Below are 23,446 nucleotides of genomic sequence, written 5' to 3'. Positions count from 1 at the left end.
AAAATCCATCCGTTTCAGAAAAAAGTTTAGTTGAATAATAATAATAATAATAATAATAATAATAATAATAATAATACAGACAATGGTGCCTTCACAGTTAGTTTATTTTACCGTTGCAATCAGCCAAACTGGCTACAAAGAATAAATAAAGCAGAGGGCAGCACTTTGAATATGCCCAACATTAGATGTCTATGGTGTGCTTTATTGCCCCAACTCATTATTAAAACAAAACTAGACTTAAGATCAAGTATCTATCCTTTTAAATAAAAAATTAGCGCAGGTCAACTATTTTCACCTCTGGACAAAAAAAGAAAAACAAAGATGTTAAATACTCCCATAGATACCTCCACTTCAAATTATAAAATGTAGAAAAATGATATAATAATATCTTACAGTAACAAAACACAAACAGGTTAAGTACTTCAGTCTGTTCCAAAATACTTCTGCCCAAAATGTGTAGGTGCAACTGGATGAACTTCTGTTGTTAAAATTGTGATATCTGGAAATTCCTGGATTATTGATTTGGCACCTTAAAAAAGAGAAAACTGTAAATTATATATATATAGTTATGTTGATTTTCCACTTCTGGAATGTGCCTTTTTCTCCTTATCCAATTATTACAAGCTTCAATCAACAGTTGACAAACATTTTTTTTTTCCTTCCCCAGTATTCTGTAAATTTAACAGCTGTATTCTCTTTGGACATATATTTAATTTATATGTGATAGCTTATGAAGTTTCTGTGGCTATAACAAGGAGTTCAATGATACCTCTATAATACAGAAATGATCCTCTCCAGAATACTCTTATTTACATAAGTAAGGGAAAACTCAGTTGGGTCCTGATAGGCATCAAACACACACACAACCACACATGCACACACGAGGAATCTCTTTCAATTAAACTGGTTTTTTATGAACCTGACATGAAAGGGTTTCACTACACAGGAATGTTGAAAACCTTTCCAAATGTTAAAGGAGTATATTGATAGATTATTCATTCCATCTCGATTTGTACCTTGAAATTTGAAGGTTTTTACACCAGTGCCTTCAATGGGGTTCAGCAAAGGCAGCCTGTTTTTTAAAATCTTGCAGCAGATGGGTTAAGGATTATGCCTTTCCATGTAACAGATTGTTTTATCAAGTTCTCATTAGATTTACATATTTGTTTAGTTATAGATCTATATTGAAACCTTCTGTCTGCCTCTTTTTAAAGAAATCAACTATAACCTATAATACTTTTTGTGGTTGAGTTTTCTCTATTCATTTCCAGCGTGTGCAGGGATCTCTTTGGATGAAAAGAGAGCTAAGCTTTTCCCCACAAACACCCTTCTTATTTCATTGCATGCTACTAGTTTGCCCTGCTGCCTGAACTTACCATGGGGTGTAGAGAACAGACTCAGCAGGATTATGACGTTTGGCTGAACCCCGTGTTCTATAAGAACCTTTACAGCCTCTATCACAGTGTTGCCAGTGCCTGGTCAATGGGTGGGGGAGAAGAGTGGAAAGAGAGAGGGTAGAAAACAGAGTTTTGAATTATCCAAGTGTCTTTTCAAACTTGGTGTGTGTCGCAGTCATCTTTCCTTTCAGTACGATTACAACTGGAGTTTGAGTAACTGTGGCACAATCTATTCCCAATTCTTTTCAAGAAACTTCTACAAAATATTTGGCTAGCTTAGAACTCAGGAAAAAATAGTCAATTACTACATATTTTATGAAGATTTAAACATGCCATCACTTAAATTATATTAGCTAGCAATAACTCCCTTTGCTTAGTTGAATTCATTCCTTTTATATTATCAGATTCCTCTCCCTCAATATGTGCAGCCCAGGATCAATGTTTTGCCAGCTAAATTAGATCACTGAATAGACCTTCCAGCAAAGCACGAAACTTGTGTATTTTGTGGCTCACAAGAAGCTAACGCCTGTCATCTAGCCAGTGACTTATCCATGTTCCAACTGAGCACTCTGCGGTCCACACAGCTTCTAATACACTCTTTAAAGCACTCACTCAGAATTGGGTACATGAGGAGGACTTTTCTCCTGTAGATGTCTGGTGGAAATTTTGCATAGTATACTTTGGCCCTCTGGGTCTCTTCGTCGCTCTGGATCAAGATCTTCCCTATTCGTATAGATCTGCAGCAATCACGCAAGCCCTGTTCCATTGCCTCGCCTTCAGTGGGAGAGGAAAACAGGAAAAAGTTACGCATCGAAGAAGGGCAAGCAGATTTCGTAGTGTTTCCAAGCAGAAGGACCTTCCCTTCTTGACATAAATTTTATGTCTTCTTCATTCGAATAAAATTCAGGAAGGACTTATACAGCTGGTCTTTTGAACGCACAAATACTAGCTTTAAAAATGGTATTTGTACTGTCAGTCCCCTTGTAACTCTACACTATTTTCCTGAATATGGTTATCTATCTTAAATAGGTGAATTGCATGCACTGTTTTCCAATTTGCATTCTGGCATTATTGGTATATGATTAATAATAACAAATATCAACAAGCACACAAGAAACTTTAAGTGACCTACCACTTCTCATTATGCTGACTCCACAGTTTCCCTTTTCAAATTTCACTCCTTCGTATTTGTACCCTGTTGAAAAGACACATGAATAAAGACGTTTCCACAGAGGTTGATATCTTTTTCAAGTTATTCAGTAGTAAACCTAGTAACTTCACTTCCCAGGCTTCTTTTAGTGCAATGACATGTTTAAATACCAAAAATGAGGATCTATAAACTTGCAACTTACCAGTCACAGAAAGACAGGACAATATTGCAATGGCTAACCTTCTGTGACAAGAAATAAAATTTAACTTAATATGCACTTTCACTGCAAAAATTTACAGATGTATTTCTTTTTAAGTGCTGAAATCTCATTACCATCTGCACAGTAGTCAATTAATAAATTTCCCTCTTAAATTTTAGTCACATTCATAATTTTCTTTGGATACACACAAAGAAGGAAAAGCCCAATGAGTTGCTGTTGTTAAATAATTAGTTGTATATATCTTCCATATTCTTATACCACTCCAAGTCAGAAATCTGAGGAAAGAATCTAGTCACCTCTGCAAAGAAGTGAAAAAATAACTATGGAAGCTCCATTACTTGTTTAATGAAGCCTTCCCCAATTGCCCAATAGATTTGCCTTGGGACTTCCCAAACTCCAGCCTGCAGGCAGAAACGTATCAGGTCAAGAAAGCTACTTTAGGCTAATGTGCTGAGCAAGATCCCAGGCAAAATTAAGAGAATGACTCTATTTATTTATCAATAGTTACAGATTATTGCTCCAGTCATATAGACTCTGGCTTGATTATGCAGCTCGTTCAGCCATTTCTGCCAGAACAAAAAGCCAACTGACTGAATGCAAAGCATGCTTCTTGAAGCCAGCCCATGATTTTGAACGTCTGAAGTTAATACCTGGCCAACCATAGCTGAAACCGAAAAGTTTAACCAATTTGAACCCGTCCATGCTTATATGGAAGGCCACTAGGAAATCCCAGACCTGTAGACCCGGCTGGGGAGTCAAAATACATTGGAGAAACAGGCAACTGCAAAGCCACTTGTATATGGTTTCCAAGAAAACTACACAGATGCAGCCATGAAATCACCACGAAGAGTGCTCAGCCTAAAGGAGATTTTATCTTCACCTTTACCAGCACTTAAGAAGCACATCCTTATGTTTCCAACTGATCCTGTCTGGGTCTAATCCATGAATCAGAAAATATAAAGCTCTTACTTACACAAAAGCTCTCAAAGGAACTAATTAGAAGGATATATTGATACAAAAATAAGAAGTGAACTTATCATATCCTTGCTAGTTAACTACAGTTGCAACATTTCTCAGACCCACTTCAACGAAACCTGGGGTCATATGCACTCCCCAAAAAGCTCTGATCAGAGGCAAGATGAACATGTTAGATAAATAGTCCAGGTAGTCCTCGCTTACCAACTGCCTCATTCAGCAACTGTTCAAAGCTATGACAGTAGTGAAAAAGTAACTTTGTGCCCATGCCCACATTTACAATCTTTGCAGCGTCCCTCAGTCATGTACGCATTGTCCTGTGCCTGACCTGTTGTTTTTCTTTCTTTCCCCCTTGCAGAGCAGAGAGACTGAAGAGGAAGGGATTACAAGAGAGTAAGCAGGCACACAGTGGGGAATACACACTGAAAGCAATGCAGTGGCGATGGCAGCATGAGTGCGCTACACAAACAACCTGGCCTCCTTCTCTAATCTCTCCACTCTTGGGGGTAGGGAGAAACAAACAATTTCTGTAGGCAGTCTCTCCTTTGCCTGACCTGTTCCCCCTGCCCCGCAGAGCGGAGAGATGGAGAGGAAGGGATTACAAAAGAGGAAGTAGGCACACAATGGGAAATACACTGGCTATTTACGGAGCGTGCTCAGGGTTGCCAGCACCACCACATTCCTTTCAATGTGTATTTCCCCATTGTGTGCCTGCCTACTCTCTTGTATTCCCTTCCTCTCCAATGAATGTAAATACAAACATTAATTCCCTTCTTGCTAATTATCCCAGCACCAAGGTGAGCATTCCAAAGGGTGGGGGAGTGGGGAAAAGGAAAGCAGTCATGGTCACATGATTTCCCACTTAATGAGCACTTCACTTAGCGACAGAATTGCTGGTTCCAATTGCAGTAGCTAAATGAGGACTACCTGTATTTGAATGATCACAGCATTGACCTAATGATCAATCCTACAGTTAAGAAAACTGAGAGAACCCTCTGTTTACTGGTTTATTTGTATTCCTCAAGGTATTGTTTAATCTGTACTTCCCACAAAAAAATTGGACCAAGAAACTATCATGTTCATTTTTTTTATAATTCAAAGCAATTCACATTTTGACTTCATAGAAGTCCATTAGTCTTCCATACACTTTGTTTTTCTTTCATGCCTGCAACAATAAAAAGCAGACAAGGACATCAATCTCCTGGGAATGTTATATAACATTTCTGCTAAAAAGTATTCCATGTTTTGTTTAATAATTTATTGGTTTATGCTAATTCTATGATTGGTTATACATCTGTTATCTATCCCTTTTAGCCTTTCACAGGTAGCCCTCAGTTAACAAGTAACTGGGACCAAGAACTCCATCACCAAGGGATGCAGTCATAAAGTGCAACATCACATGACCACACTGATTTATCACAATTACAGCCGTTAGGCAAATTCTGCAGAGTCATTAAGTGCGACGTCATGCGATTGCCATTTGCAAACTTCTACCAGCTTCCCCACTGACTTTGACAGAAACTGGTAGTGAAGGTCGCAAATGGTGATCGTGTGACCATGGGACGCTGTAACTGTCATAATTGCGACCCTAACCCTTTTTGTAATTTGGCCTGGGCCACCCCACCCCTTGGGAGCTTCTACCTCCTTTTACCTGTTGGAGTGGTTACTGTGCATTCTGTGTATGGCAGCCGATTTAATCCCTCTTCAACCACAAGCCTGATCTGCAAGAGAGGTAAAATTCAAATAATCACAGCAAAACCATAGTTTCAATAAATGCCCTAAGGTTTCTTTTCACTTTCATTGTAAGCACAACTTGTTTCCTCCCTAGCCTAAAGTAAACCTAATGGATTTTATTTAACCATCTACAAAATAGTAATTCAAAAGTTGAATTACGCCAGTAAGACAAAATCAGTTTCACAGAATGAATTAATCGGAAGAGGTCATCTAATCTAACCCTTTGCGTAGTGCAGAATTCACTAAAACGTTCTCTAAAAGTTGCCATACAGCCCCCTTCAGAGAACCTCCATCAAGGAAGAATCCATCATTGTTTCAGGCAGACCGTTCAACCGCCAGAAAGTAGATTCTGACTGAATATTAGAAAAGATTTCTTACTTTCCTTTAGCTTCATCCCTTTGCCTTTGTCCTGCTTTTGGTTTCAATACAGAACAAATGTCCTTCCCTGGGTGCCTTTTAGATATTTGTGGAGCACTACATATTTCCCCTTAGTCCAACTCCTTTAACCAACCTTCATTCCATACCCTTTATCATGCCAGTACCTCTCAACTTCCTCAAGTTTTTCTATGTCCCTTTTAAAATGTGATGCCAGAATGGGACACGGTATTCCAAATGAGATTATAGGACAGCAACAATGATGGATAAATGGAGAGTATCTTGGAGAGTTCTCTCCACATCACTACTGGCATTACTGCTGAACCAACCCAAACAACAGAGTTTACTCATTTAACCCTTTGATTCTAGAATTTTTCAAAAGGCAATAAAACAAGATTTCCAAAGAACATGTGTGTGAATGATGATTTCTGGTTCTTCCCATTGTATATATACTGGAACCATCTCCATGAATCAGCTAGTACCATAATCAAATAGGAGGGAAAGAAAAATGATGAGATTCCATGTAAACAGGTATTTCCAAGAAAACTGGCACTGAAAAATACAGTAATAATTGTCCAATAGTTTAAAACTGGTTACATTAAGTAAAAAGTACCCTAAAGATACCAAGTGATCCAGGATCCATTATGGATTCTTGAATGTACATCCTAAAAATTTATGATAAACTATTATGTGGAAAATAGTTTATCATAAATTTTTAGGATGTACATTCAAGAATCCATAATGGATCCTGGATCACTTGTGGAATCCAGTAATAATGTATGGCTGTGAGAGCTGGACCATAAAGAAGGCTGAGCGCCGAAGAATTGATGCCTTTGAACTGTGGTGCTGGAGAAGACTCTTAAGAGTCCCCTGGACTGCTAGGAGGTCAAACCAGTCAATCTTAAAGGAAATCAACCTTGATTGCTCATTGGAAGGACTGATAATGAAGCTCAAGCTCAGATACTTTGGTCACCTAATGCGAAGAGAGGAGTCTTTGGAAAAGACCCTGATGCTGGGAAAGATTGAAGGCAAAAGGAGAAGAGGACGGCAGAGGATGAGATGGTTAGATAGCATCACTGAAGCAATGAGCATGAAACTGAGCAAACTCAGGGAGGCAGTGAAGGACAGGAAGGCCTGGCGCAATATGGTTCATGGGGTCACGAAGAGTCGGACACGACTTAACGACTGAACAACAAAATTATGTGGAAACATTTTGCTTGGCAAAAACAAGTAAATAAATCTTGACACTGGGAAAAAGAAACTTCTGCTTTTAAAAAAATAGTATTTAAACTTTAATTCTAATTTTATATTAAGTAATCCCACTAATCTTTGATGAAATAACTGCATTACAATATGAAAATGCAACATAATAATGCAACTATACTACCATTAATAGTATTAATAACTGATTTTTAAATAATCTACAAGTATAAAGATGGAGTCATTATGGTAATAATACCTTCATTAATGAACACAACATAAAGTGCATGAAAAATATTGCTTACCAAGCGATCAGCAGAAAATACGAAGTCACCTCTACTGGCTGTCCTGGACAAAAAGCAGGAAGAAATCAATTTCATTAGGGATTCAACTTAAGTTTGAATCACTCTGTTGTCCCAGAATATTTAATATAATTAAAGTATGACACTAGCAACATGCACATTTATTTTATCTATTATTTTATGAGAGAATGTCTAGACTTTACATTTATATCTGATGTCACTAAGGTCCTTGAACATTAATCATTATAGCAACAGCCAATACTGCCAGAGAGAAATTCCATCAAAAAGATCTACTGAAGCCATGTCTTTCTGCTATGGAGTTTGTTGAACCTTTTGTTTATTCGTCGCTGTTGTTGTAACTTTTATTATTTGGGCTACAATAAGGAGACAGGATTACCTTAAGTACTATGAACAAAACTCTTTCAACATTTATTTTAAGCCACCAAAAAATCTCAAAAATGAGCGTTTAATAAAACAAAATGCAACTTGCAAAGAACATTCCTCAAAGCTCAATAACATCCTATACCTCTGCATTTTATTAAAATTAATTTCTTTTAATGCTTCTAGTCAGACTTAAAGAGACCCTGACAAAAATATATATTATTTATCTTTTTAAAGCATGTATTCATTATTTAAGGTATGAAAAAAGTTTGCAACAAACAGCAAGCAATGGTGGGTGATTCACAAATTAAACAGCAAATCACCTTTACTTATTATCAAATGTACATGAATATGTAGCCAATTTGATACACTAAGGAGCAGACTTTAGCATATATTATATCCTTCCCCCCCCCATAACTCCACAGATTTCAAAGCCTTGTAACATCCTCAACTGTGGGTGGTGGTGTGGCTGTAGGTGGCACAAGCTGCAAGCTCAGACACAGAATATACATTCCCTCATCTCAAATACAATCTATATCTTCACAAAGGAGATATATGCTTTGTCATGTTCACAGAGCATCAGATACTTTCTTCCCATACATAGTTTTAAAAGGATGAAAAACAAGAGGAGAAGCTGTGACCTCGGGTTGGGAAAAGCCGATAACTAATACTTGTTCTCCCCAATTTCTGATTCTGTTTTGGAATCTCCAGGAATCTGAAGAAAGGCCAGGTAATTTGAAGCAGATAAGAGTAGCTTATTCCTGTAGGCATAGGTAACAAAAATTAGCAGAATTCCATATTATATTGTTGATTTGTTTTCCTCTGTGGTGCTGATTTTCTCCTTTCTCTCCAAATTATGAATCTGAGTTTTATGTCCAACTTACATCAAATCTCAGACATGTACAAGGATATTAATTATATTAAAATATATTTTTTCTGGGATAATTTGCATCCTGCTTCAGTGCCTTAGGAAAGAATTTGTAGCAAACCAGTATTGTCAGCCCTTCAAGGTAGACCAGACTTGAACACCAAAGTCATGAATACTAAAACTATTTTTATTATAAGGTTACAGTAACAGAATCTTGCAACTCTGAATGTGCCTCCCCTCCCGCCTTTATTCTAAAGAGGAGGGTCCAGTCCAAGACCCTTTCTCAAATTCTATTCCTGCTTTGGGCTGAGATTTCTCTTATCTGATTGTTGCCTTGGCTGCAGCTCTTCCTCCTCTTCCTCAAGGTTATTCTCACAGCCCACTACAAGTATCATCGTGATCTGTCCAGAGCATTACATTATTTTTTTGTAGTTTCTCTTTACTCATCCTATTTGCATTTGACTATGTAAACAGGGATTTCCGTATTTCAAAAGTTTGATTTTGCTTATGTCTTGTGAAATTAGTATATCTACCAAGGAAGGGCTAAATCCTCTGTCACTTGCCAGGAGTTTGCATTACAGCATTTTTTTTCATTTTTACCTTTTAATTGCCAAATGGACAGCACAGGTTGTGAGAGCCATATCTTTCACATACATCAGGATTAGGGGAAGGATGTCAGAAAGGGCACTGATAGGTGGTACTGACTAAGACAAAGCCAGAACAGGGGGTGAAGATTCAGAGGACTTCTGGGAGAGGTTTGAGACCACCAACCTGCTGCTATATTGGCTGAGCCAATCTGGTACATACAGAATCTCACTAAATCATTCTGCTGCAGAACAGTAGTAAACTATATCCTTGCCCTCTTAAGACTCCCCCTCCATCAAAATCTGTCCTAAAGAGCTGGGGCAACTCTCTGGAAGCACAAGAATTATAGAGGGAGAAGAAAAATCTCATTGCACCATTATTTTGCCTCATTATTCTAAGCCTTTTCTTTTCAGCACCATAGTGGGAGAAGAAATTATAATTATGAAGGGTTGCTCCCAGAAAACTGTAATAATTCCTTCTCTAGGAATTAGGTGCTCTTGTGGGAAGTCCAGGATGGTTGCATAGATAAGATGCTTCACTGCAGATAGAACCAACCTTAGTTAGAGCATTAGCTTTTACAAAGGCAAAGAATCAGATATACAATATCTTAAATCCTGAGATTCTTTTCCCTACCCTTTAGTAACAGATTGTTTCAAGCCTGCTTCTTATGCTGGCCAGTTGGTTACATCTGGCATATGTTTACAAAATGATATTGTCTGGTCTTAGACTCCTTGTTTTCTGCCATGTCAGCTCCAGACCTTCCAGGTTTTTTTTTAATTGGCACTCAAGAAATCATTCAATCTAGTATAAACCATCAAGCGATCACTTAGCAAATCCAATCTGTCTTCTGCCCACCCTGTACGTGTGTCACATTAACTTAAAATAGTTAGGAGTTTGTCTTTAAGACCCCCTTCTCAAATTAATATCACATGCTACAATGTGGGTCTAGCTAAACTTTGTTGAAGTTACCAGGTATTCCTCATGAACAAATTCCAAGGGGGCAACCAAAGCAGTTGAAGCAAACAAGAAACCTGGGCATTATAGAGATGAACAATTGTTAATATATACTCTGATAGACCTAAAGCCTAAATCTGATTCATTTTAAAAAATTAAAATCAGTCACAGTTTCCAACTGCTGAAATAAACAGAATTTTTAAAGAAGTGCTAAGTAACATAAAACAGTCATCAACAGAACAGAAACATAAAGGGTTCCCACATGTTTGCCTTCAGTTAATTGTGGATTTCACTAATAGAAACATACTGTTTCAAGCTGCTTCTATGGAAACCAGCTCCCAAATTCAACTGTCCCAAATCTCCTTTTTATTGTAAACTGCTGCACTGTTAGCATTAGCCCTGAAATCAGGCAGTCCAATCTCTCCTCAAATTATTTCATGAAATGATTTATTCCCCCCAAAAGCTCAACATACAAATATAAACAAAAATGCCTAGCAAACAGTATTATTTATTGAACATATTTATATGGCAGCCCATCTACCAAAGGCACTCTCGGTGGCAAGTAGCTCAAAATGAAACAAAAACACAATCCAAAGCATAAAAGGTAATGATCTTACAAACAAATACACCTCACCCATATCAGAACTCTTATGAGCACCTTGACTCCAAGGCCTGGGGGGATAACCAGGTCTTCACAACCTTGTGGAAGGCCAGCAGGGCTGAGGTTGTCCATATCTCAAGGGGGAGGATGATCCACAAGACAGGTGTCATGAGAAAGAAGGCACTCTTCTGAGGACCCCCCAAGTGACACTGCTTCACCAGCAGGCAGAAATATTTGGGGAGGCAGTCCCACAAGTAACTTGGCCCCATGTCATGTAGGGCTTTAAAGATGACAACCAAGACCCTGAATTGCATCCAGAAGCCTACTAAAAGTTAGTGCAGCTCACAAAACAGCAACATCATATGGGTGTATTGTGGAGCATCCAGGACTGCCCATGTCACAGCATTCTGGACCAGCTGAAGCTTCCTAATGTTTTTCAAGGGCAACCCCATGTACAGTGTGTTGCAATAGTCCATACTGGAGGTGACTAAGGCATGAATGACCATGAGAAATATCTCCCATTCTAGGAATGGGTGCAACTGATTCCCAAAATCACAGTCACTCAGTCTTGTCAAGGTTGAGCTGAAGCCATTTCCTCCCTATGCAGACCTGCTCAGCCTCCAAGGCACTGGGAAAGCACCTCAACAGCAGCATTTGGGCAGCCTGGGGCAGAGATGTACAACTCAGCATCATCAGCATACTGATGATACTTAAGCCTCTGCGATAGATGTCCTTGCCCAGCAGTTTCATGCAGATGTTAAATAGAAGCAGGAAAGAATCAAGCCCCGTGGCACCCCACAAAGCAGAGGCTGAGGGCTATCTTAAGCTCAGGGGAATGGGAGAGTATGAGAAAGACTCAGACAGATTCTCTGCTGAGGGAAGGAAGGAAAAACATACATAGACTTGGAAGATTTTATTCTATGGTCTATCTCAATATAGTACAGTTCTAGTCTTTGCATGGAGTTGATTTCTTGAACAGGTCTACTTCATAAGGCTGACACTATCACCAACTGGAACTGACCTTGGAAGGAAGAGACTCACTAGAGAATCATGTCTCCCACTTCCAACCCCTCAGTCAGTCCAGAAGGATATCATGATTGAGTTAACTAAAAGCCATTGAGAGATCAAGGAGGGCCAGGATAGATGCACCACCCCTATCCTGGACCTCCCCCTCCAGAAGTCATCCACAAACTCAATCAATGTCTCCTCAGTACTATAGCCTGGCCTAAAATCAGACTGCAATGGGTCCAGATAATCCATTTCCTCCAGAGCCTTTTGGAGCTGCAAGCCTATCACCCTCTCAACCACCTTCCCCAGAAAGGGAAGGTTAGAGACTAGATGAAAATTGTTCAGTACTGCTGGTTTCAAGGATGGCTTCTTGAGGAGGGGATGGACCACCCCCTCCCACAAAGAGATGCAGGTGATGTCACTGCTGATATGACACTTGCCTTCAGTCCTTAGCTGGCTTCCTCCCATCTCCTATAACTCCTGCACGCCTGGCCAGCTGATCAGCAGCGTACTAAAGGCTGCTACACTGCTGCCAGTTTTCTGCAAGAGCTCTGTAGCTGTCGCTCCAGCCCCATAGTCAACCCTCAAGCCTTCACTGGTGGCCTGACACTCTCCAGCTGCCTAGCTGAGTGCACCACAAGGAGTTGCTTTCTGCTTATCTCCAGGATTGCCATCACCAATTCTTGTGCCACATCAGGACAAAAAGCCAAGGAGATGCTCCACAGTAGCCCTGTAGACTGGCTCTACACATGAATACCTCCACCAACTACCTTCAAAATCTTTCTGCAACATACTAAAATCCTCTAACATCCAACAACAGCAGCAGATGCCTGACAGGAAAAAAAGTTAATATTTTAATAATTAAAACTGTGGTATATTGATTAAGATGTTGGACCAGGACCCAGGATACCCAAGTTCAAGTCTACCAGCAGCTATGGAAATTCACTGGGTGATGTTGGGCCACTCATTCTCTCTCAGTCCAACTATTTTGCAAGGTTGCCTGTGTGGGAATAAAATGAATAAAATGATTCTTCATGTAAGCCACCTTGAGCTCTTGAGGAAAGGCAGGATATAAATCTAACAAAACAATACACTGAAGAATTTCAGAGTGGTGCCTCCTGAATTATCAGTATGATCGAGCATATTTAATACAATCTTTGCTCTTTTGTGCAGATCACCAAGTGAAAAGTTGAAATCACCGGATCAGGTTAACACATTTTCAAAAGACTCGTTCCACTTCACACATAAGCTTCCATACTTTTTGTCAGGGAATTCCAATCTTCTTGGATATTTCTTTTGGGTTTTCGGTTAGCACTAGTTTTTTTTTTTTTTAAATAAACACAGATATAACTTTTCTCTGAATCCATATTTAAGTTTAAATATGTATTTCTAGGGGATGATTTAGTTTAGACGAGCATGAAGTAAGAAAGTTGCACTTCTCTCTGCTTCTGTGCCACCACAGCAGAACCTCTGCATCTGCTTTAAAGAAAACACAAACATAGAAAAAACCAACTCCACGTTGCTTATATTGTATCTAGTTGGTTCTGTGATTACCAATAATTACTGTACAAATACAGGTCCTTGGCAAACCAACTTGCCCACTGTAACTGATCTTCCTCTGCAAAGTCCAGCTATAAGAGATCAACAGCGCATTTTAGGATGCATGTTCAGGTTATGCAGATCTACAGGTACAGAAAGCCTAGCGAGGCTCAATGAGATTTATTTACTGGATTCATAGCCTACCTTCCCACCTGAGAAGCACATTCAAGGCAGGGAGCAGAAAGCAAAATATAAAAACAAATTAAGAGCATAGTTGAAAGTACTTAAGATGCAGAATTCAAAAGATGTGGGAATTAACTCAAAAGGCCGCACTCAAGACATGAGTACTGAAATCCTTTCTGTGGGTCTCTGAATGAGGGCGTACCCTAAAGGGCCTTTGCTGCAGATATTTAACAGCAGGACAGTTTCACAACCAGCTTTTTTCATACTGGTATGATTTGATCATTGTACTATGCACTGAGTAGTAATTTGGATGCTGCATGTTATGCCTATTGCTACTTCCAAATGCTTTCCAAGATTAACCCATTACAGAGCACACTGCAGCAGTCTCAACGTGAAGTGCAGGGGTTTGTGCAGCACGTGAATTATTGCAGCTAATACATTAAATAAGATAGTCATATTCCATGCCACCTCCTTAGAAATTCTGTCAGTATAGGATCAAGGAACAATTATTTATCTGATTTACATTCCACTTTTCTATTCTATTCACTATCTTAGGCTAACAGTAATTAAAAGTAGAAAATAGAAAATTAAACTAATGCAAAGCCTAAAGAAAGAGGAAGGCAACCTTGCTCTTTTGAGGAAGGCACAAGCCCCCTACCTCTAAAATTAGGCTGAATCTCAATTACAGAGCATAATTTTCTACTAATCAATAGCATATTTATCACATCAGAATTTAACTTCAACACGTTTATCCTCATCTAACCCACTGTCAAATCCAAACTATATTTGCAGATACCAACTGTATTCTTAAAATTAGGTGCCGAGAAGCACTCAGCTGGATGTCAACCGCATATTGGTTTCACAGAAATATTTAAGGCATTGGGACAGGACCATACCCTATGAAATTCTATGGGCAGCAGTGGAATTCTAGTGCCATAGTGTAAAACAATAACCTTCAAAATATCACCTATTTATTTCATAATAGAAGGACTAGAACCCATGCATTTCAATACTCTGAAGTCTAGCCCATGAAGGCAATTCAGAAGAACGTCATAATCAATACTACCAATAATTACAGAAATCTTAGTTGCTAGCAATTTCCAACATAGTGCCCCTAGATGTTCTGGCCAACAACTTTAATCATCTCTATCCATCATGGCCAATAACCGACCTACAATGCTAAAACATCTACATGACACAGAGCTTCTGTTAGTAATTGTCTCAAAAAGAAATTTCATTATTAAGATATAACTAAAAATTTCTGCATAATCTCTGATCATTCATCTTCTTCTGGCAGAATGGGGGACACCAATGGCTTTCTCAACTGAATCTACTCTGATAAAACCTGCCTCAATTGGTGGTCATATCTGAAAAGTATTCATGGGATGGATTCATACAGAGCAGCCTGCATGAAATCAATTTAAGTTCCTGAACCTTCTTACCCTACTGACTAGCCTTGAGTATAAATAATTTTTTGGATTAGGGCCATATAATGGAGAACTCCATCAAACATTTTAGGGTACATACAGAAATTACAATTAATTTGGAACTGCAGCATTACTCCCAGGTTTTATCACACTGCCTGCAGAATTGAAGAAAGCAAAACAGCTAACAGTCATCCTTTCTGTTTTCAAGCACGAATGTATGTATGTATGTATGTATGTATGTATGTATGTATGTATTTATGGGATTTCTCCACCGCCGATCTCCCCCACAACAGGGGACCCTGGGCAGCTTACAAAGACATTATTAACTCATAGAAGAGAGCTCTTCATATGCAAACTCTTGCAACAATAAAGGGCACTACTTTTAAAACATTCTACAGTGGAACCTTGGTTTACGAACTTAATTCGTTCCGTGACTCTGGCCGCAACCCAAATTGGTCGCAACCCGAAGCAAATTTCCCCATAAGGTTCAATGTAATTACTGTTAATCCGTTCTGGCGTGGAGGACAGGGAGGCGGCTATTGCTTGGAGGGAGAGTCCCCCTCCCTACGACGTGTCGGGTGGAAAAATGGCCGCGGACCACGTGTCAGGGGCGGAAAAATGGCCGCAGACCACGTGTCAGGGGCAGAAAAATGGCCGCAGACCGTGTCACAGGAGGGAAAATGGCCGCGTATCCTGCTCGTACCCCGAGGCGGAGTTCGCAAACCGAAGCAAAATTTTGCGGCCGGAGCTGGTCGTAACCCGAAAAGTTCGTTAACAGAAGCGTTCGTAAACCAAGGTTCCACTGTATTTGGTATATACAAATCAAAGAGTCCAATAATACTGAATTTCACTTTAAAAGAATTAAAGTACAAAAATTAACACATACCCCTTTTGGATACAGGCAGTGCACACAGGGACCCCCTCACCTAACTACTACTGCAGCAACGATCACCACAGTCCACACCTTTTGATTCTACTGTTCCTTCAGTCACTCGGCCTAGCCCAATTCTGTATGACAGATCTTTTTTGGAGAAGTCTGCATCTTACTCTCTTAATTGTATTTCATATTCTCCTCTCCAGCCCCTGTAATATTCCAGTACAATCAGCTGTTATTCTCTATTGAGTGACAAGAGAAGAATCACCCATGTTTGAAATCTTGCTTCAAGCATTCCATGATTAAGCATCTACTTATTTCAGGGAGGCATTAAAGGTTCTGGAATGTTATTAGCATTAAATATAGTGCTAATGAAATATACTAATATAATACTTTAAAGGGAAAATATTAATCTTCTCTCAAAACAAATATTTGAGATCATTCAGTACACCAAAAAACCTCTTCATTCCTACAGGATATTTGCAGAAGCTCTGGACCCACTTACATACAGTATTCCTTATCAGCTTGATAACCCATCTACACAGATCTTACACCAGTTTCTTTTTCCTCTTTTCTAAGCCATAACACACATCTCTCTAATGATGGAGCACAAAGACAGTAGCAAACCGAACTTAGAAATGCACTTTGATGAAAGACAACTTTCCATATTAAGGACTTCACACTTTCCATGCCTGCTTTCTGCACCGTCTTGAGAGTTATAAATTAATGAATCCTTCAACACATTAATTTTACAACATATTCTAGATATTTAAAACTATAAATGTTTCAATACTAATAGAAAGGAATTTGAGTGAGACAATTTTATAACAGGAATACGCTGCTCATGACACGGTGGGCCACTGCTGAGTGCAGCAATAACAAATGTATGAAGTCAGCGACAGCAAGCAATAATTCTACTTGCCCTGGAGCGTGCAACTAATCAGGAGGCTGCCTAGTACAATTTGTACATGAGGAAAAGCTCTCACCACACACCCTGTTTCAATAGAAAAGGGCAACATTTCCTTCAAACTGAACTCAACTGTCAGTGGACAGTTCATGGACATGTCCATGTTATTTTGAGGCAGCAATACAGAAGACGACTGCCACTGCCTGCACAAACCAGGACCCACCCTGCTCAGCTGACAAACCCAGACATGGTCAGCCAGGTGCTACTACCCACTGAGGCTTATTTCAAAATAGACAGTCAGAATGTGGGATTGTTTGGAAGTAGCTGTTGCAATAGCTTTGGAGAAAAGAACAGCCGTAAGTACAACTCCATAAGCCACCGACCTATTGCAACAGTAAATCTGTAACAATTCCAAAAGAAAACAGGTTAGCATTCCTTGCAAACAAAAACCACGTCCAGACTTTTTTCCCAATACATCTGGCCAAATGAAGCTGGAGGCTGACCACTGAGGAATGCCCACCCACAGCCATGAAAGCCCACTGGATATTTTAGGCCAATCATTCTCAGTTGAGCTCAGCCTCAAAGGCTGCTGTTGCGAGGGAGAAAATGGAAACAAAATCTAACAAATCCACAAAGTAACAGCCATTTCATCAGGAAGGGAAGAAAAAAAAATAACCCAAATTTATTGCTTCTGATAAGAGACCAGATGTATTTGGCTGTCCCCTCAGGTCAGCTAGTAGTAACCTTTACCTGAACTATTTCCACCCCTGCTAAGTGTTATAGCAAGTACCTAGGCCTAAGAATTTCAGAACTTGCTTTTATCCCTTTCTCTCCGCTTTTGTCTTTGTCATGTCTTTTAGAAAGTAGACAGAAGCAAAGGAATGACTTGCTACTGATCTTTGCAAAATGCTCCTGAAGTCTTATAAACAGTAAGACTCAAAATGCTTTGAAATTAAAAAAAAAACCCTAATGTTTCCATTACACAGGAATCTCATATTGTGAGATTAACACTGAACTAAATCAATGAACTGTTACAAGATGAGAAGCAAAGACATTTGTGGTGTAACTCTATGATTTTTCAAATCCTTTAATAGTAAAGTGGCATTTATTTTCACAGCATTTTATTGAAGACACAAGAGATTGTTTGAAGCAATAGGATGTAATTTGTCATTACAGATGCAAATTCATTATAGGTCTCATACTTAAACATTTCCCCAGGGGTACTCTCCAATGTCCCGTTTCATCATTGTTCAGGAGCACGTGATGATCTCATTTCAAAGCCTTTTACCTGTACCCTCTTATTTATGTGCTTTCATTTTTATATTCCTGTATTGTTTATCATGACTGCTTGTTATTTTGATTGCAAGATACCATGGCTAGAAACCCTCTTGCCTATGTAAGAGAACGGAAATGAGCCACTGATCCTAATGTAATTCTTTTCCAAGTACACTTCAGACCAGAGCCAGTAAATATTTATCCCTACCTCAGAAGAATCAGCTTCGGCAATCTTAATCATCTATTTTGCTGTGTGCTGTGAATATGGCCCTAAACTATTAAGGGTCCTAAACATTACCATAACCTTGAAGTCAAATCCGCATTTATAGTGCAATTCTTTTAGGACTGATATAATACAGTCTCAAAAGGGTGTTCTGGAGAATAGCCTCCACTTTCTGCACTAGCTCCAAGTTTCAAACCTTCTTCAAAGGCAGATCTATAGAAAACACACAACAATAATCCAAAGAAGAGGTTATAAAAGCATGCCAGGCCTATCCAAGGTGAGTTGTAACCAACCCACTCCAGAATACCCTTTTGAGACTGTATTACATCAGTCCTAAAAGTTTTGCACTATAAATGCGGATTTGACTTCAAAGTTATGGTAATGTTTAGGACCCTTAATAGTTTAGGGCCATATTCACAGCACACAGCAAAATAGATGATTAAGATTGCTACAGTATACAAAATTGGCTGAATGCTGTCCAGGCCATTTATGCCACCCAGACTCAAATGACAGAGGTGAATTCAGGAATACACCAAGGCTGGGGTTTAAGGCACTAATCTTTTTCCTTATTTGCAAAAAACTGCAGTAAAAATCATATAGCTGAAAACTGTTTTTTGTTGCCAAGGTCCAGTTGCATGATCTGTAGGGAGGGGGCATGCAGATCATTGGCTGCCCATTCTTGCCATGTGCCAGTTTTATAAGCCACATAGCTTGGTGCAAACAACATGCTAAGCTAAAACCAAAGAAACCATATTATAACTTAACCCAGGAATTCTCAAACTGTAGGTTGTGACCCTTGAAAGTTCTGAAAGAAAAAATGTTTTGGGATTGCACATACAAAACAGAATCATTGCCAGAATTCGCTCCTGGATAAGCCAACAACAAAGTCAGGATTTTCTACAGTTTATGCTATATACAGCAAATGTTGATCCAAAATAAATGTGGAACAAGAAATGGCTGTCTAAAAAATAAAATCCAGATTTCAGGAATTATGCAAAACCAAACAAGCTCATCCACCATAATAAAAATATGGCCTTAAATTTTATTGTTCATTTCTAGTGAAAAGGTTTTATTTTACAAAGCAGCAATTATTGTTTTATTTGGGGAGGGGGTTGGACTAGGAAATCTCCAAGATCCCTTCCAAACTTATAATTCAAAGTGACATTTCTTTCTTGCTCAACCCTAGCCCAAATGAAATCATTAACATTATTCTTGGTGGGGTTGAAAATGATATTCATTTATCATTTTAGGAGGTCATTTATCCTTTTAGAATCCCTGACTCAGCATAATATGTGAAACCAAGTCTGTATTTAATTTGATAAGAAAAAAAAAAGGAAACCAACTTTCATTGCCCCATCCTGCCTGCTGTTTTTGATCTTTAAATACATAAACCTAGAAAAATATTTCAGGTAATTTGCAATGTCATCTAGAAAGTACTTCCAGCTTGTTCCACAGTAGGACTAAATAAGAACGTATAGGACTGCAGCGTAAGTGTGGATATATTTCTCCAATCAGTTTAATAACGAGGAGACATTACCTTAAAATAAGCTCCACTGTACTTAGCGGAAATTACTCCTGGCTAAATAATTCTAGAATGAAGTTGCATACAGGACAGTACCAACTTCTATAACATCTACAGTCATTGTTTTTCATTTCTTAAAAAAAAAATTGCTTGTTATTAAGACCAATGAAAACCATGCAAGCCCACCAGTTATTCAGTGAAGTACATTTATATGCCATCCACTTAAATAACATTATCTAAATAGCTTTCAACAAACTGTGAAGGAATTTAATTATCACATTAAGTATAAAATCAAAATCAGAATAGATAAGAATGAGCAGCAAAATCCTAACACTCAGATGCCCAGAGTACATGAGCTATTTAGAAAGTTAGTTATAGTTAGCCATTTGTTCAAACACACCCCATTTGGGACTTAAGTGAACCATCAGCATTAGACATGTGGCTACTCCAGCATAACGCTGGATACGTAACCTCCATGAATTATCAACAAAAAGCACATTGGTACTGCTGATCAATGCTGGGCCCGTCACCATTCTGCTAATCAAAATGTAGTACGTATGCAGCACTAAACCAGTACTCTCATTACCCACGAACCTGCTCCATTCCTCCTGCCAGAAAGTGTGACAGCAAATGTCAACAATCTACCTTTGGTTTGTCTATTGTTACGTGAATTAGAAACACTAGCTTGTTTCTCTCTGAACAAGTCAAGTTGTGACTTGCTACAAGAAGAACAAACTAGAGAACCTGGTTTATATGTACCAACAAATAACAAATCTGGATGCCTCCATCTGCTGTAACTATAAGAGCTGGCAAGAAGCCTGAAGTGGGAGTCATGAAATACAGTGCGCCAGTTTGTTGTTTACTGAGTGCTCTACAGGCAGAAATAAAAATTATATATTGAAATTATTACTATTCTCAGAACACAAAATTCTGGCTTCATATTGCAGCCACAGCATGGGTTCTTTTGCTTCCTATTTCACTAATGCTATAATGACTGGGTTAACACATCACAGTAAGCCATGATTTAGTTAACAATGGTTTACTAAATAAATCACAATTGGCTGTACTTATTCTGTACATTAAGTCATAACATATGGCTTATAAGCACAGTGGTTGAGTTCACAGTAATGCTAAGTCGGGGGTGGGGTGCAGAACCTTTCTTGCAAAAGGGCCACATTTAAGTCTTTCAGTGGCATGACAGGGGCTCCCCCCAAATGGGTGGCGCCGGAACAAAATCTAAGTTTGATTAATAATAAATGTATTCAATATATTTATTCTGTCACTTTAAACATTATTTGGTGACAAACCTTTGGACTTTCAGGAGCAGTGTATTGTACTGGAGTTTCACATTATGCTCCTCCATGCTAAGCCACAATCAAACCAACCACATACAGGTTCAGTGCAATGTTGAAATCCATCAGTCTCCATTAAATGAGGTTCAGCATTATTGCAAGAACATTCATTTCATCTCAAAAGTCTGCCTAGCCAAAAAGCTCTTTTGCATCTTCTTACAAAGCAAAATGCTTTAATAAAGAACAGCTAGACTCATCAGGTCTTAAGTACTATGACAAAGCCAGATCTGAGAGCAAGCCAGCAACAGTGAGACAGCAGAGGCAGACTTGCACCTCCACGCTCAACGAACTTTGACACAGACTTGAACTGAAAGCCCTATTCTGAAAGCTTGCCTTTCAGAACTTGTTTCCTCTACACTCCTTGATTGTTCAAGGGCACAAACACTTGCCCCCACCCAGACTGGCAACTGTACAGAACAGAAGATGCCTTAGGGGAGTGTCATCTGGTGTGACTGTACCTTCCTAATACTCCTCCTAGCTGAGTAAAATCTGGATGGATGATTCACCCATATCTCATACATTTCAAGTAAATATTACCTCAAGAATTATTATGCAATGGCAGTAACATGCCTGTATTTCAGGGGAACTGAAACCAAAAATCCACATATAGTAGCATTTACGGGCTAAAGCACGTCTTCAAGCAGGATTCCCAAATGCCTGGCTGTCATTTTTACACCAGCAGGCCTGATAGGCTTACTTGTTGAAAGACCCCTCTCTGCTTATGAAGCTGGCTCTTTCTCAAAACGTAAATGAAAAAAAGTGGATCAATGTTATTCCACGTAGTCAAAGTTAACCCTTTATCTCAAACCCAACTTTCTTAAAGAAGAGTACAACATTTTGTTTTTGTCTCTTTTTCCTTTCTTGTACCATTTTTCGATTCTTCCTGTGTACAAAAGCAATAAAAGGAAAAGAAAAGAAAACCCTTCCAAGGATCACTTTGTACCTGGCATAACAGAGAGCCAGTCTGGTGGAGTGGTGAACGTGCTGGCCTAGGAACCAGGAGACTCTGAGTTCTAGTCCTCCCTTAGGCACAGAAGCCAGGTGGGTGACTTTGGGCCAGGTCCTCTCTCTCTCTCTCTCAGCCCAACTCACTTCACAGGGTCGTTGTTGTGGGGAAAATCGGGGTAATAGATATGTCTGCCGCCTGGAGTTGACCTCCTTTTATTTATTTACACGCGCGCACACACATAAAGGCGGGATAAAAATATAATAACGATAACAACAGCCATCCTCCTCTGCAAAATAAGACTCCAGTCCTTCAACCAGAGGGAGGGGGCACCTTCAGCTTTCCGGCAGACCCTCCGGTTGGTTGCCACGCGGAAAGCGAGACCCCCGCCGCTTTGCCCCGTGGAGCTGAGCTCCCGCACCAGCATCGGCCCGCATCCGTGCAGCCCGCATCCGGCGACGAAGCCGAGAGCCCGACCCGACCCTCCCCGCGCCTCGCCTGCTTGCTGGCTTCGCCGGGCGGCAACGCCCATCCTCCCCACGCGGGGCTGCAGTCGAGCGCGCGGAAGACGCGCGGGCGAGGCCGCCCGTCGGCCCGGGATCCCACTGCTGACACCACTCCCGCCCCCGCGCAGGACCGCCAACCTGGCGCCCGTCCGCGACGCGGGCGCGGCGCTCTGCACGCGCTCGGTGCGACCGCGACGTGCCCCCGCCCGGCGCTTACTTGTCCCGGATGATGGTCTGCAGCTCGCGGATCTGGTCGTTCATGGGCAGGAGTTTGAGCTGGGCCGCCGCCGCCCCAGGCCAGTCCTGAAGCGCCGCCGCCGCCGCCGCCTCGGCGCCCGCGTCGCCCGCGCAGCAGCCGTTCCCGCCGTTGCCGCCACAGCAGCAGCAGCGGCTGCCGTCGCCGCCGCCGCCGCCGCTGCTGCTGCTATCCGGGCTCAGGCTCTCGCCGCTGCCCGGGCCGGGTTCGACGAAGCGCAGCTGCCGAGGCCCGGCCTCGCCGCCCGCCGGCGTCCCTGGCTCCGCCGCCGGCGAGGCTCCCGCCGAGCCTGCCCGCCGGTCGCGGCAAGGCATCGCCTCCATGCGCCGCCGAGGCAGCCACGGCGCCCCGCCACGCGCTCCGCTTTACCTCAGCCGCGGGCCCGCGTGCCGGGCAGTGACGTGGCGCGCTCGGGCGCTCCCATTGGCCCCCGCGCCTGCCGCTCGGCGCCGCGCCGCCACTCCGCGGCCGGAGGCGGGGCCGGTCCCCGCCCCCTCTCGCCCGTGCGCTCAAACCCCGCCCCCTCGCTGCCTGAGGCGGGAGCCCTTTCGCGCCGCAGCACCGCCGAGCTCGGCCCTGCGCCGCGTACCTGCGAGGAACGGCCGCGGCCCGACGGGCTCCAGTCCCGCGTGGGCGTCCCTGGAGCCCGGCCGCTGCGTCTCCCTGAGTGGGAAGAGAGTTCGCGC

The 23,446-nt window shown here is 41.0% G+C and overlaps 2 protein-coding genes across 2 annotated transcripts in view; one reads left to right on the top strand and one right to left on the bottom strand.

Moving 5' to 3' along the window:
* ZDHHC15 (zDHHC palmitoyltransferase 15) overlaps positions 1 to 2,040 on the top strand; it is a 40,290-nt gene extending 38,250 nt beyond the window's left edge. Inside the window, exon 13 of the transcript XR_015793613.1 lies at positions 1,802 to 2,040. The gene's annotated coding sequence lies outside the window, so the exon portion shown is untranslated. The remainder of the gene's footprint in view (positions 1 to 1,801) is intronic.
* UPRT (uracil phosphoribosyltransferase homolog) lies at positions 89 to 23,188 on the bottom strand. The gene is made up of 7 exons (XM_088129288.1): positions 22,722 to 23,188; positions 7,357 to 7,399; positions 5,394 to 5,463; positions 2,530 to 2,592; positions 2,010 to 2,171; positions 1,377 to 1,475; positions 89 to 529 (listed from the first exon to the last, which is right to left on the bottom strand). Exons 1-7 carry the CDS (start codon positions 23,081 to 23,083, stop codon positions 423 to 425), a joined length of 906 nt encoding a protein of 301 aa, XP_087985414.1. The 5' UTR covers positions 23,084 to 23,188; the 3' UTR covers positions 89 to 422.
* Positions 23,189 to 23,446: the final 258 nt, after the last annotated feature.

This window comes from Python bivittatus, unplaced genomic scaffold (assembly GCF_059951505.1).
Source record: "Python bivittatus isolate LINGU-HERP-01145 unplaced genomic scaffold, Pbiv_v1 ctg000790_np1212, whole genome shotgun sequence".
NCBI classification, from domain to species: Eukaryota; Metazoa; Chordata; class Lepidosauria; order Squamata; family Pythonidae; genus Python; species Python bivittatus.
This window is presented reverse-complemented; position numbering and strand designations above follow the sequence as displayed.